This window comes from Salvia splendens, chromosome 6, assembly GCF_004379255.2.
Source record: "Salvia splendens isolate huo1 chromosome 6, SspV2, whole genome shotgun sequence".
NCBI lineage: Eukaryota > Viridiplantae > Streptophyta > Magnoliopsida > Lamiales > Lamiaceae > Salvia > Salvia splendens.
This window is the reverse complement of record NC_056037.1, coordinates 26,400,321-26,414,792: the sequence shown is the minus strand read 5'-3', so window position 1 is coordinate 26,414,792 and position 14,472 is coordinate 26,400,321. Positions and strand designations below refer to the sequence as shown.

The 14,472-nt window shown below is 33.4% G+C and overlaps 1 protein-coding gene across 1 annotated transcript; it reads left to right on the top strand.

Moving 5' to 3' along the window:
* Positions 1-1,271: 1,271 nt before the first annotated feature.
* On the top strand, positions 1,272-12,924 carry LOC121807484 (mitogen-activated protein kinase kinase kinase 5-like). The gene is made up of 11 exons (XM_042207724.1): positions 1,272-1,693; positions 2,996-3,445; positions 4,310-4,397; positions 4,482-4,544; positions 4,609-4,772; positions 4,843-4,918; positions 5,204-5,263; positions 6,012-6,137; positions 6,749-6,931; positions 10,634-10,740; positions 12,787-12,924. Exons 1-11 carry the CDS (start codon positions 1,311-1,313, stop codon positions 12,851-12,853), a joined length of 1,767 nt encoding a protein of 588 aa, XP_042063658.1. The 5' UTR covers positions 1,272-1,310; the 3' UTR covers positions 12,854-12,924.
* The last annotated feature ends 1,548 nt before the right edge of the window (positions 12,925-14,472 follow it).

Genomic DNA, 14,472 nt, shown 5'->3' with positions numbered 1-14,472 from the left:
TAACTTGCTAACTCATCAACGTAGTGTATTAAAAATGTCAACACGATCACATTAAAATGTCAACACATATTTGTGTGGACATTTTAATAAACCGTGCTGACATTTAAATATTAATGTTAACAAAATGTATTCAAATATGAACTTAAGGTTATGTTGACATTTCATTATCATCGTGTTTACATTTTTAATACACTACGTTGATGAGTTAGCAAGTTAGCAACTTAAGAAAAGTTAGTAAGGGGATTACATCCCATTAAACATAAATGTAAAAATACTTGAGAAGTTCATAAGATTAAGGAAACAATCGTGCAAATGCGATTCATAGATGTATTTGGATTGATTTTAGAATCTGATCAACATTATTGTAATAAAAATATTGTATTTTACTCCCTCCATTCGTGAATAGGAGTCTCATTTTTCATTTAGGTACGTCCGCGAATAGGAGTCACGATTCATTATTGCTATAAATGGTAAAGAGATTCTACATTCCACTAACTTATTCCACTTTAAAACTAGTAGTATATACAAATGAGACTCATACTAACTTTCTTCTACCTACTTTTCCTAATATTTTTCAAAACCCATATTGAAAAAAATGAACTCCTATTCGCGTACGGAGAAAGTATCTCACATATAACTTAGGAAACAAGCCAACAACACAATAGTATGGTCATTGTGATCGAGTCTTGTGAGAACAATGTTAAGGAATGTGTAGAATTATTCACTCATAACATATTATAAGGTGTAGAAATCTTTATAAATAGTACCCCCTCCGTCCATCATTAGGAGTCTTATATCTTGGTTTTAAGAAATATTAAGAAAAGTAGGCGGAAAAAAGTTAGAGGACTATGAGTTCCACTTGCTTTGTTAGTTTTAAATGAAATGTGAGTAGAATGAGTTAGTGGAATGTGAAACCCTATTACCATTTATAGTAAAATTGAACCGAAACTCCTATTTGTGGATATACTAAAATGAAAAAACGGGACTCCTATCGCGGAAATACAAATATCTTCGTATTGACATCTATGACACATACTATTAACATAATTAGCGGTTAGTAAGATAACTACCAACACTTACTCATAAAACAACATAACATTAACATAAGGTGTAGAAATCATTATAAATAGTATGTATCTAGAAAAACAAGATGGAGGTCCCTTGAAATCTCCTTCCCTTATAATCCCCTTTTAAACCGGAAAAAGAACATATTGTCCACCCATGCATTGTGAATTGTTGACATTGTTGGGGCCCACCACAGGGCCAAACTTCTTCCCCCTTTCCCTTCCTCTCCCCGCCGTGATCAAAGCATGCCTAACTGGTGGCACGGCGCCTTCACCCCCGTCCCGAAACCGCAGTCCCGCGACGACAGCGCCATCCCCTCCGCCAACGGGAGGCCCGGCTTCTTCTCCTCGCGCCGCCACCGCATCCTCACGCGCGCCAAGAAGCTGTTCCAGCCGCTCGACGCCGCCTCGCCGGAGAGGTGCCGGAACCAATCCCCGCGCCCTGCGCCGCCGTCGCCCCTGCCGCTGCCGCTGCCGGACCTCCACGTCGTACTGCAGCGCGAGCCCAGGCACGACTCGGGAAGCGTGCCGCTGCCGTCGCCGGATGTGGTGAGAGCGCGTAGAGAAGGCGAGGAGAAGTTGAGAGAGAGAGAGAGGGAGACGGCGGAGGACGACGGTGTTCATACGAGGTATTATAACAATGGCCACACAATACAATGAAATGCATTGTAATTTTTTGAAATTACTAATTTATACTTTTACTAAGTAGTAGTTTCAAATTAGAAGTTAAAGATATGAAAAATATGTTTTGGGCTACTAAATCTAGTATGAACACATTAAATTGGTTTTAAAAATTATAAAATTTAGGAAATAAATATAGTACTCCTTCTATCCCATTTCAAGAATTAAGATTCGAGAAAAAATATCTCATTTTACTATATCGGAGTGTCTGCGATTTAAAGTTTCATTTACCCTTTTCCATTCTAAGAAAGTGGATCTCATCATTCACCTAAATAATTACACTCACATTTTATTTTAAAAGCAATATATAAAAGTGGGGCCCCAATCCACTAACTCATTTTCCTATTTTTCTTCACAAAGTCAAGTGAAAATAGGATTATAAATGGCGGACGGAAGAAATAGTAAGGAATAAGTGTGATAAATGTTGGCAGACGGGCCAAAAAATAAATTAGTGACAACTAATGATGGACGGATGAGTATAATTGATTGTTAAATTAGAATTGAATATAGTACTCCCTACGACCAGTCGAACAAGATCCACTTTCCTTTTTTGTCCGTCAAGATGACCCTTATTTAGGAAATAATTTAAATTTTCAAATTACATTACATCTGTCTTACCTTTTTTTATCTCTCTTACTTTATCATTCTTTAGTACTACTTTAAAACACTCAACAATCGTTAATCTCTCTTACTTGATTAAACTTTCCTACTATAAAACAATCAACAATGTTTTATTTTTCTTACTTTATTCATTTTTCATTCTTTAAACATCCAACAACTTTTTCCTCTTTCTTTTAACTCCTTAGATTGCATAAAATCATGCGCTACCTAAGGAAGGGGTTATCTTGGGAGTGAGAGAGTAACTCTAAAAATAGACACATTTGGGATGAAGCATATTTTAATGTGGAATTAGTAAAATTATGAAAGGGAAAAAAGTTGGTTGAATTATTGTTAGTAGATAATGAGACCCACACCACTAATTAACACCCCCTTCATCCCATATTACATGAGGCATTTCTTTTCACTGTGAGATTTAAGAAAATTGCATTAAGTAGGTTTAATGAAGATAAAATAATACAGTAAGAGAGGGAATTAAGTAGAAGATATAAGAAAGAAAAGAAAGAGTAAACTAAGATGAATAAAGTAAACTAAATTGGACGTTTTGTTTTATATATAAAGGGAAATGACTCAAATAAGTTTTGAGGTCTGCTATTGCAATGTGGTATAAGTTTTGAACTTGTTTTTGGCAGAAAACAAATAGGTAGAAAGTCCCCAGAGAGGAAAATCTCAAATGCAACACCCTTTGAGAGCTACGGCAGCGCTCCATGCAGCCCGTATTCAGGCACCGAGCTAAGCCCGGCCCGGAGTGACATGTGGGGAGCTTACTACCCCACACCACAAGCTGCTATGTTCCAAGTTTGGTTGGCGCCAGAGATGCCGTTGAATCCCCACCACAGGCACTCATCCAGCCTCGGTTCTTCCCCTCTTCCAAGCCCCAGATTCACTCCAGGGCACCCGTTGCCCCTCCCTCCTTTGTCGCCCGTGCGTGATCTCACCGGAGCCTCAAAATCCACTCCCATCCCCTTGCATGTTGCGAAACATGATTTTGCACCTACACTTGAACCCATCAAGTCTAAATGGCAAAAGGGGAAGCTTATTGGGAGGGGCACCTTTGGGAGTGTGTATGAGGCTTCAAACAGGTACTACATGGCTAAGCTTATTTCAAAGTGTTTGATTTTAGGGTTAGTTTGCCTATGAAAATTATGAAGTCCGGTCAAATTCTGATTTTGCATCCACTTTTCAACATTTGAAAAATAAATCACAATGTTTAAAAAATTTCTCAATTGTTGCAGGACAAAGGTGCATGACAAAATCAGAATTTGATCATTCAAATTTTATGATTTGTGATTTGTCATTCAAATTTTATCATTTGTGATTTGGCATCCACCTTCTATGATTTGTCATTCAAATTTTAAAAGGTACAGGACAAAATCAGAATTTGATCAAATTTCATGATTTATAGTCAAGTAGTAACCCTTAATTATAAGTGGGGGAGTGAAAATTGAAAGAGAAATGAAAATTGAAGGGTGTCAATTGTTGTTATGTACGAATTCCGAATATTGTGTATCCGAGAGAGCTTATAAGATCTACTCCCTCCGTCCACGATTAATTGAACTCATTTGACTTGTTACTGGTTTTAAGAATATAGTGGATAGTGGGTTAAAAAAGTTAAGGGGATGTGAGTCGTACTTTTATATATTAGTTTTATAATAAAATGTGAGTATGATAAGTTAGTGGAACGTGGGGTCCATTACCAAAAGTATTAAAAAGTAAGGCTGTCAATTAATTGTGGACGGACAAAAAAGAAAAAAAATTGGTGTCAATTAATCGTGGACAGATGGAGTAACAGTTTTGTCATATGGTGTGATCAATGATTGAGGCTTTGAGCTAAAATGGCATTCCTAAATTGTTTAAAAGCTTATATTTTGTGAAGTGAACATAGTTTACAAGTTCACGAGTCCATCTTATACTCTTTGCTAATAACATGTTGTTCTTGATTATAGAGAGACTGGAGCCTTATGTGCAATGAAAGAAGTTGAAATATTACCTGATGACTCAAAGTCTGCAGAATGTATACGACAATTGGAGCAGGTCTTTTTGCTTACCACATTTTAGGGTTTTGATGAAAATACATATATATATTTTTGCCCATTTTAGGGTTTTAATTGGTTACAGGAAATTAAGGTTCTCAGCCGCCTAAAGCATCCAAATATTGTGCAGTATTATGGGAGTGAAGTGGTGAGTAACTATTTGATTGTTATGAATTTGTAGGTGAGAATGTAATTAAAATGTACTATTTCAGATTGGTGACAAGTTTCAAATCTATCTCGAATACGTGCACCCTGGTTCGATCAATAAATTCATCAATGACCATTGTGGAGCCATCACGGAATCTGTTGTGCGCAATTTTACTCGTCATATTCTCTTCGGATTGGCTTACTTGCACGCCAAAAAAACTATACATAGGTAGGTGATCATGTTGTTAAATTTGTTTGTTGATTAAATTTGTTTGATGGATCTTGGCCTTAATTTGTAGGGACATTAAAGGTGCTAACTTACTTGTTGATGCATGTGGAGTTGTGAAGCTTGCGGATTTTGGGATGGCAAAGCATGTGAGTTATTTCACTTTACCTCTCGAAAATTATTGTTGAGATCTTTCTAACGGTGCGCCTTTGGAATTTTCCCGGAATTTGGAGAATCGAGTTATCGATCAACAAAAATTAAACTCGGGCCAAAAAATCCAGTTGATGTATTTATTTAGAAAACCAGACCACAATTAATCCATAGTTGTATTTCGATGGTTAGGTCTTATACCACATGGTCCCAACTTTTCATAATTGAAAATTTGAGTTGAGATTATTAGTGGTGTGTTTGAAAGATGAAATTGGATTTGGCAGATGCATGGACAAACAGCGAACCTGTCCTTGAAGGGAAGTCCATACTGGATGGCTCCAGAGGTAGGTGAAACAAAGTTTAATTTTGATTGGTTGGTTATATATTTGGGCTCCATTTGATAGAATAGTTGAGTACAAGATACAAGAGTTATATGGACTCAACATCTCTTTGGTAGCACAATTAGATTAACATGGTGACTCTAACAACCCAATTAGTTTGACTCAACTAAGATGTCATATTCCTAATTTTAGTAACTTTCTCTCTAATATTAATACACCAAACCACTTGTTTCTCTCTCCAGTTAAATATGCAACTTTCTTCTCTGTCCATTTAATACTTACAGCCACTCATTCTATCTCCAATTAACTACATTAACCAACAACTTCTAAAATCTCGTGATGACTCTATAAGAAGTGTGTCATATTAGCCGTGACAAAGGGAGTGCCATTTTGGTACGTTTCATAGTAGGGAAGTCATTTCTTCTCATCGACTTTACTCTCTCTTCATCTCTGTACCTTTTTTCATTTCCTACTTTATTCTTCCATTACTTAACTCGCTAAACACATTTTTCTTAAATCACGTGTCAAAAAAAAAAAAACGCATCCACTACCGTGGAACGGATGAATTATCCATTTCTCTTATCGTTCAGAGCTTTTGTCCTAGCGACAAGGAGCTTAGACATTATTATATGAGGTGCTGAGTTCGAGCCTTCTTGAAATCAATTGTAATTTCATCTTTTCTATAGGAGTTTATTAAAAAAAAAGTTATCACATCTTATCTACTAAACGGGTCCTAATATTGTGGATGCAGCTTCTGCAAACCACTATGCAAACAGATGCTAGTTGGGACATGGCCTTAGCAGTGGATATATGGAGTCTAGGATGCACCATCATTGAGATGATGGATGGAAAACCTCCATGGAGTGAGTACGAAGGGGTCAGTATATATAATATAATCTCAATTAATTCCATTTCGAATTGTGACTATTAACCAATGTGATGTAACCAAATGCAAACTCTAAACTATGATCTGATCCTTAGAAAAAGTCAATAAATAACAAAAAATATCAACACAGTATCAACGGTTGATGCTGTATTGACATTGTGTTGACATCAAAATCTTGAAATTTTACACTATGTTGACATGGGGTGCGTTATAATGCTAACTTTTCTTAAATTGCTAACTTGCTAACTCATCAACGTAGTGTATTAAAAATGTCGACACATATTTGTGTTGACATTTTAATAAACTGTGTTGACATTTAAATATTAATGTCTGCACAATGTATTAAAATATCAACTTAAGTTTATGTTCACATTTCATTATCACCGTGTTGACATTTTTAATATACTATGTTGATGAGTTAGCAAGTTAGTAACTTAAGAAAAATTAGCAACGGATCACACTCCATATTGACATTGTGTTGATACTGCGTTGAAGAGTTTGGAGTTTGTACAATATTTAGAGTATTTACAATATTTGAACACTACCCATTAACTAATTATAGTATTTGTGAATAAGATTTGATTAAATCAATTCTTGCACAGGCTGCAGCCTTATTCAAAGTTCTCAAGGAGACTCCACCATTACCACAAACAATGTCTGCAGAGGGTAAAGATTTCTTGCAATGTTGCTTTCGGAGAAATCCAGCAGACCGCCCAACGGCCACTAACTTGCTAGACCATCCCTTTGTCAACAACTACTCTCACGCTTCCACCCAATCAACAAAGGTTATTTCTCCATTGCTAACTCTTTTTCATTTAATTTTACATCACATACTTTTATATGAACATATTACTTATATCTTATATCCAAATATAAAATAAATAGTCCTGATGTTAAATTTTGGCATGTCCACTAATGCTAGTCTCTATTAATTATGGTAAATTTCTGTTTTTAATAAGGTGGATTTTATTTTCTATTAATAATATTTTAAACATTTTTTCTCTTTTATCTTTCTTAGTTTATAAATTTTATATTAAAATTTGCATCATCTATTACTAAGGCTATGTTTCTTAGACTGAGGTTGTACAAAAGATTCATAAAAGTAACCTATATTTTCATACCATACAAATTAAGTACTATCGCATTGTTCACTTTATAATCTATGTTTAAATTTCAGCTAACTGAGGTAAATAAAACATCTACTCCATTTGTCCGTAATTAGAAGCCGAGTTTGTAACCTATCCACATTCTACTATATTTTTTCCTTTAGTATCCTTTATATTTATTAAAAATTTGTGTTGACCTCAACCTAAGACTCCTACTCACGAATGGAGGGATTATAGTATCTTTTTTTTTGCCGTAGGAATTATAACCGATTCACATGATATCATTATTTTTTTTTCGAATGCTAAATTTGTTAATACTCTATCCGTACCTCTAAGTAAGAGAATAAAGTAAGAGAGAGAAAAAAAGTAGAGTGTGATGTTTCTGTTTTTAGAAATGTGACATTTTTACTAGGACATCCCAAAAAAGAAAATTGTTCACTTAGAGTGTGACGGAGGGAGTATAAAGCATTATACTCAACATCAAGTGGCCGAAATTTAAAACCGAGCTATCAATGCAAAATAGAAAACAATTATTCTTCCAATTGCTATTACCTGTTCCATAGTTGACCGGTGCGATTAAGAATTTTTTTGTTTTGTTAAGAAAAGTGAAAGGAAAAAGTCACTGGAACGTGAGTCATACTTATATATACTACTCCCTCTGTCCCAAAAGAGTATGAACTTCGGGTTCGACACAATTTTTAATGCATTATTGGTAAAGTAAGAGACAGAGAGATAGAGAAAGTTTTTTTTATGTATTGTTAGTGAACAAATGAGTCCCACCTCATTAGAGAAAAGAGAGTTTCCAAAATTGGAATGTTCATACTCTTTGGGGATGAACGAAAAAGGAAATGGTGCATACTCTTCAGGGATGGAGGGAGTATTAGGTTTATACTACCTCTGTCCTACTGAACATGCCACTTTCCTTTTTTATCTGTCCCAATAAAGACGACCCTTTTACTTATTTAGGATACAATTAAAATATATAACTACTTTTTCTCTTTTTTATTTTAATCCTCTCTCATACTTTTAAACATTCAACAATTTTTACTCTCTTTTACTTTATTCTATCTTTTCTACTTTATAATACCCAACAATCTTTTTCTCTCTACTTAAACTCTTTAAATAATAATGCATAAAATATCATGTCATCCCAAAAAGGTACTCCCTGCGTTCTTTGTTAATAGAGACATTTCTTTTCGGCACGGAGTTTAAGAATAATGTGTTAAATGGATGATGGAAAAAGTAAGAGAGAATAAAGTAAGAGAGATGAAGAGAGAATAAAGTAAAAGTGAGAACTACTTTTTGTCAAAAATAGGAACGACTCTATTAACTTGGAACTTCCCAAAATAGAAAAGCGACTCTATTAACATGGAACGGAGGGAGTATCATCTTTCCTAGGACGGATGAAGTAATAATTGTGAGTGGAATGAATTAGTTAAATATGTGATCCCCTTATCAAAAATAGTAAAAATAAAATTGGACAATTAATGAGGATTAAACCATGCTATGATTGTAAATATTATTCCCTCTAATATTTTTTCATCTCTCTCATAATTTACCAATTGTGCATTAAAACTTATGTCTTCCCAAAATTGCAATTTTATGAGAATGAAGGATTATTGTTTAGTGCGTTAAGTAGAGAGAGAAAATATATTTGAATTTATTAATGTGGGAGATAAAAAGATAATTGGAGTAATAATGAAGAGAGTGTGTGATTGAATGTATTAATCGTGATTTTGTTTTTTTTAAATAGAAAATGTGATATCTTTTGTGGAGTAACTAAAAAAAGAAGTGTAATATCTAGTGAAGTGGTATAAATTTAGGCTAAAAATCATATTAAAGTCAAAGTTGGAGCTATTTCTTTCGAGAATAAACATAAATTAATTAAATTATTCAACATGCATAAAATAAAAATAGATGAGAATGTTAATTTAGAGGAATAATATGCTACATACCTTATGTGAGCACCACTCTCGTTTGACGCACATTTAGCGTTGTTTGTTTCGATTTTTATATTTTGTTTGATTCTAATATATTCTTTAATGTTATTAAAATTATAATTTCACAAAATTCATAAAAATCAAAGGTCGATTTGCTTGTCTTCTCTATAATTTTAAATAAATTTATAAAATAACAAATCAAGCTTTGATTTTTTTATGAATTTAGTGAATTAAAAATTTCAATAACGTTAAAAAATGTAGAGTAAAGGTTAATTTTGATCCTAAACATATGACCAAAATACGAATTTGTCCAAAACATTCATTTTTTTAAAAACAGGTCCATAACAAATTAAAATGTCAACGTAGTAGTCCTTTTTCTAATGGCTCCGTCAAAAATCTAACGGTCAACCCTAATTATACAGTAGCATGACCGTTAATTTTTTGACGGAACCGTCAAAAAACGACCATTCCGACAAGAATTTCATTTGTTATGGACCTGTTTTTCAAAAAGTAAATGTTTTGGACTAAATTCGTATTTTGGTTATATGTTTAGGACCAAAATTCACATTTACTCAAAAATGTATTAGAATCAAACTAAATATATAAATCGAAACAAACAACGTTGAACGTGTGTCAAACGAGAGTGGTTCTCACATAAGAAGTTCACATAAGATATGTAGCAATAACAATAAACACTTCTAAAATAGTACGTACTCCTTTTTTCCATAAATATACTTTCTCTGTCTCATTATAACCGAGATGTTTCTTTTCACATTATTTAAGAAAATGATGTTTAGAGATTTAAGTGGAGAGTTAATAAAGTAGAGAAATGTAGATAGAATAAAGTAGATAGATATCAAAATAAGAGAATAATTTTATTATATGTTACTAAAAAAGAAATGATTTACTTTAGATGGGAAGGCATAAAAAGAAATACGAGCACTTGGGACACAAAAAATACTACCTCTATCCCAATAGAATGGAGTCCTATTTATATTTTGATTGTCCAAGTATAAGTGTGTAATTTCTTTTTTAGCAAACAACACATCTTCCAAAGATACTTTCTTAAACTAAATATATATGTGCATAAATACTTAAGAAAATAATTAGATAGATCAAAATTCACTGCCCCAGTCCATAATAAAGTCCCAAATAATTTCATTTTCATCCATCCACCAAACTAAGTCACATATTACTTACTAAATATTGAAAGTTACTCCTTATTTATTACACTTTTTATCCTCTCTCTCATGTTATATCCACATTATCTCTTTCTTTCCCCTATGTCACCCATTTTATCTAATTTTCTTTCATACTTTATCAATTAAGTATTAAAACTTGTTCCGTTCACTAATGGGATTATTTTGGGTGGATGGAGAGGGTTCAAAATTAATACTCCATCTATTATAAATAAATATAACAATGGCTATTTATTGAACAGGATAGTGTGCAGTTTCTAAAGGATCAGAGTTGTTGTACATCAGAACCTGATAAGTTGGTTGAATCAGAATACAACATTACTAACAAGGAGAAAACACTAAATAACAAGTAAGAATTGTTCTTGAATATATATATATATATATATATATATATATATATATATATAGGGGAGCGTTATTCTCCTTTTCACATCTTAGATCCTTTTTCCTTCTTAATATTACGCGTTAGATCTAAGGCATCAACGAATCAGATTGATTCTATAAAACTGGTTCCGTGTTGCATTATAGAAGGTGGTTGTATGCATTACAGGGTTATTATTGACATTTGACGGAAAAGTAACTGCCACATTTTGGTATCTGCGAATAATGCACCACATGGTCACGAGTAATGCATATAATTGACTATATAATGCACAATATGTGAACTGCAATGCATACGAATAAGATGTACCATGTTATGATGTTTGGACACACGTTTCTTGTTTCCCCTAAGGGTTTAATAAGCTTAGGGGCTAGGGTATACTACGTAGACACGTATGTAATCTTCACATGGTAACGAGTAATGGATATAATTGACTATATAATGCACAATTTGTGAACTGCAATGCATACGAACAAGATGTGCTGTGTTATGATGTTTGACACACGTTTCTTGTTTCCCCTAAGGGTTTAATAAGATTAGGGGCTAGGGTATAGTACGTACGCATTAATAACAAATTATAAAACGATACGAATAATTCACCAAATTGTCACGAGTAATGGATGTTATTAACTATATAATGCACAATATGTGAACTGCAATGCATACGAATAAGATGTACCATGTTATGATGTTTGACACACGTTTCTTGTTTCCCCTAAGGGTTTAATAAGCTTAGGGGCTAGGGTATAGTACGTAGACATTACTAACAAATTGTTGTTATTGGAATATACGTATGTGCATTATTTGGTTTAGGTAGTGCATTATGTAGCTGTTAATTGTCATTATCTCAGTATATTATGCATTATTAGAGGTATTGTGTATATGGGTTAATCAACGGATTGAAGATTACATACGTGCATTTAGTAATGTCTACGTACTATACCCTAGCCCCTAAGCTTATTAAACCCTTAGGGGAAACAAGAAACGTGTGTCAAACATCATAACATGGTACATCTTATTCGTATGCATTGCAGTTCACATATTGTGCATTATATAGTTAATAACATCCATTACTCGTGACAATTTGGTGAATTATTCGTATCGTTTTATAATTTGTTATTAATGCGTACGTACTATACCCTAGCCCCTAATCTTATTAAACCCTTAGGGGAAACAAGAAACGTGTGTCAAACATCATAACATAGCACATCTTGTTCGTATGCATTGCAGTTCACAAATTGTGCATTATATAGTCAATTATATCCATTACTCGTTACCATGTGAAGATTACATACGTGTCTACGTAGTATACCCTAGCCCCTAAGCTTATTAAACCCTTAGGGGAAACAAGAAACGTGTGTCCAAACATCATAACATGGTACATCTTATTCGTATGCATTGCAGTTCACATATTGTGCATTATATATTCAATTATATGCATTACTCGTGATCATGTGGTGCATTATTCGTAGCGGTTTCCAGCCATTATTAGATTCCTATTGTACCCTCATAATGCACAAAATAGGACAAATAATGCAACACGGGATTAATTACCCAATGTTGATCTTGACCGTCCATTTCTCTAATCTAATGGCTGATATTAAGAAGGAAAAAGGAGGAAATATAGGAAAAGGAAATGAATACATCCCTATATATATATATATATATATATATATATATGTCGGGATGTAATCAAAGGAGAACTCTAAATATTTTACAAACTTCAAACTATGATCTGAACCGTTAGAAAATGTCAACAGATGACAAATAATAGCAAAAGAAAATGTCAACACAATATCAACGATTGATGTTGTGTTGACATTGTGTTGAAACCGTGTTGACAATTTTTGTTGATATTATTTTGTCAACTATTGACATTTTCTAACTGTCCAGATCATAGTTTGGAATTTGTACAGTATTTAGAGTTTGCATTTGATCACTACCCTTATATACGACTCACTTTATTTTAGGGTTTCCATGTATTACAAGGTCGGGTTGATGTTTGTTTTGTAGCTTGAGCTTTGCCGTCTACCAATCTTTTACTCCAATGACGATTCCCATCTCAAAAGATCCCATTTAGGTGTTGCACATTCTCTCATGCTTGCTCACAATTCCTTCTCGCATGGAAATAAACTTCTACGTCGCCTTCGCCGTGTGGTTATCATTAATGCCTCAATTTCTCATGTGAATATGCAATGCTATGGAATGTAGCTATAGCCTAATTGTACCATGCAGAAAAGAAAGTAAAAGAAAATAGAAGAGTTCATGAGGTTGATGAATCTCAACAAGTGTAATTATGTATTTTGTTTGTAAATATTTTTTTCAGGAATGACAGACGAAAAGCACTTCAGTTAAATGTATAAAAATTCAGATGTCAACTAGTTTTATACAAGTACAAGTGGTAGATATTCACAGTGGCGGACGGAATTCATAACAAGGGGGTACGGTTGTACCCCCAAATTTTTTTACTACTATTATATATATATATATATATAGGGTTGCGTTAAAGATAGAACCATTCTTAAGTGTAGAACCTAGAACTCTACATATTTTATTCATTGGATGAGGAAAAAATGACGGTCAAGATTAAAAATCATACATATTAGACTATGTTTTCATGACATTCCGGACTCAACATGTGAAAAACTCACATGTTGATGGAAGAATGAATGAAACGAAGAAGAGTCCATGCATGCTTTATTTTTTCACTTATCTGCATTCACCCATTAATAATAGTTTTGGTTGTAATGAGAAGTTGTTGTGCAAATCAACACCATTGGATTAAAAGATCTAACGACCTCCGTTTGGCATTTGTTCTACGTTTAAGAATGGTTCTATCTTGATCACAATCCTATATATATATATATATATATATATATAATAAACGTACCCCATAAAAAAATTACTACTATTATTATACATATGATTTTGTTAGTGACGTATTTTATACAAAAATTTCCAAAAGATAGCGATGAATATTGAAGGAAGATACATTTGATATATGGAAATAAATCAAAATATAAGCTTTGAGAATGAAATCAAATTAAAAAACTAAACCTAGTTCTAAAAAACCTCCATCCGCCCATCGCCAGACTAAGCCTCCAATCCAGCAGCCCTCCACCTTCTCGGCTTCCCGTACGGCGACCAGCAGCAGCAGGAGCAGTCTCTCGCTTCGTCAACGGCGGAAAAATCGATCCAACCATCCAATATCCTGGTTTGTTTCTTGATTTTTGGAAGACTATTAAATTTGAGAATGGCAATGATAAATTTTGTTCCCAATTCCACCGCCTAATATTTAATATCTTTCTCCAATTTCTATGACTTTATTAAACATCTTTACTGCAGTGCTGTCATATAGTTAAAACTTTAATTTAATGTTTTGTTTAAATTATTCAGTCTATTCTAATTTCTAAAGAAGACAAAATAGTACTACTAGTATTTATACAATTATATTTAATTTGGAAGTGGATAGTGTCTAGTTTGTGACTTGCTGGCCATCACTTTCGAAAGTTTTCTTTTAAAGTTTTTTAATAATTTTAGTTTTCAGATTTATCATTATCCAGAAATTTGAGTCAATAGCTAATGATTTTATTAAAGTTGTATTAGTAAAAGTATATAACTTTGTATATTTCTAATGTTTTTTTTGCAGAAAGTAGAATAATGAGAAAACAATCTCATCTTCGAAATATGTTCAAAAGA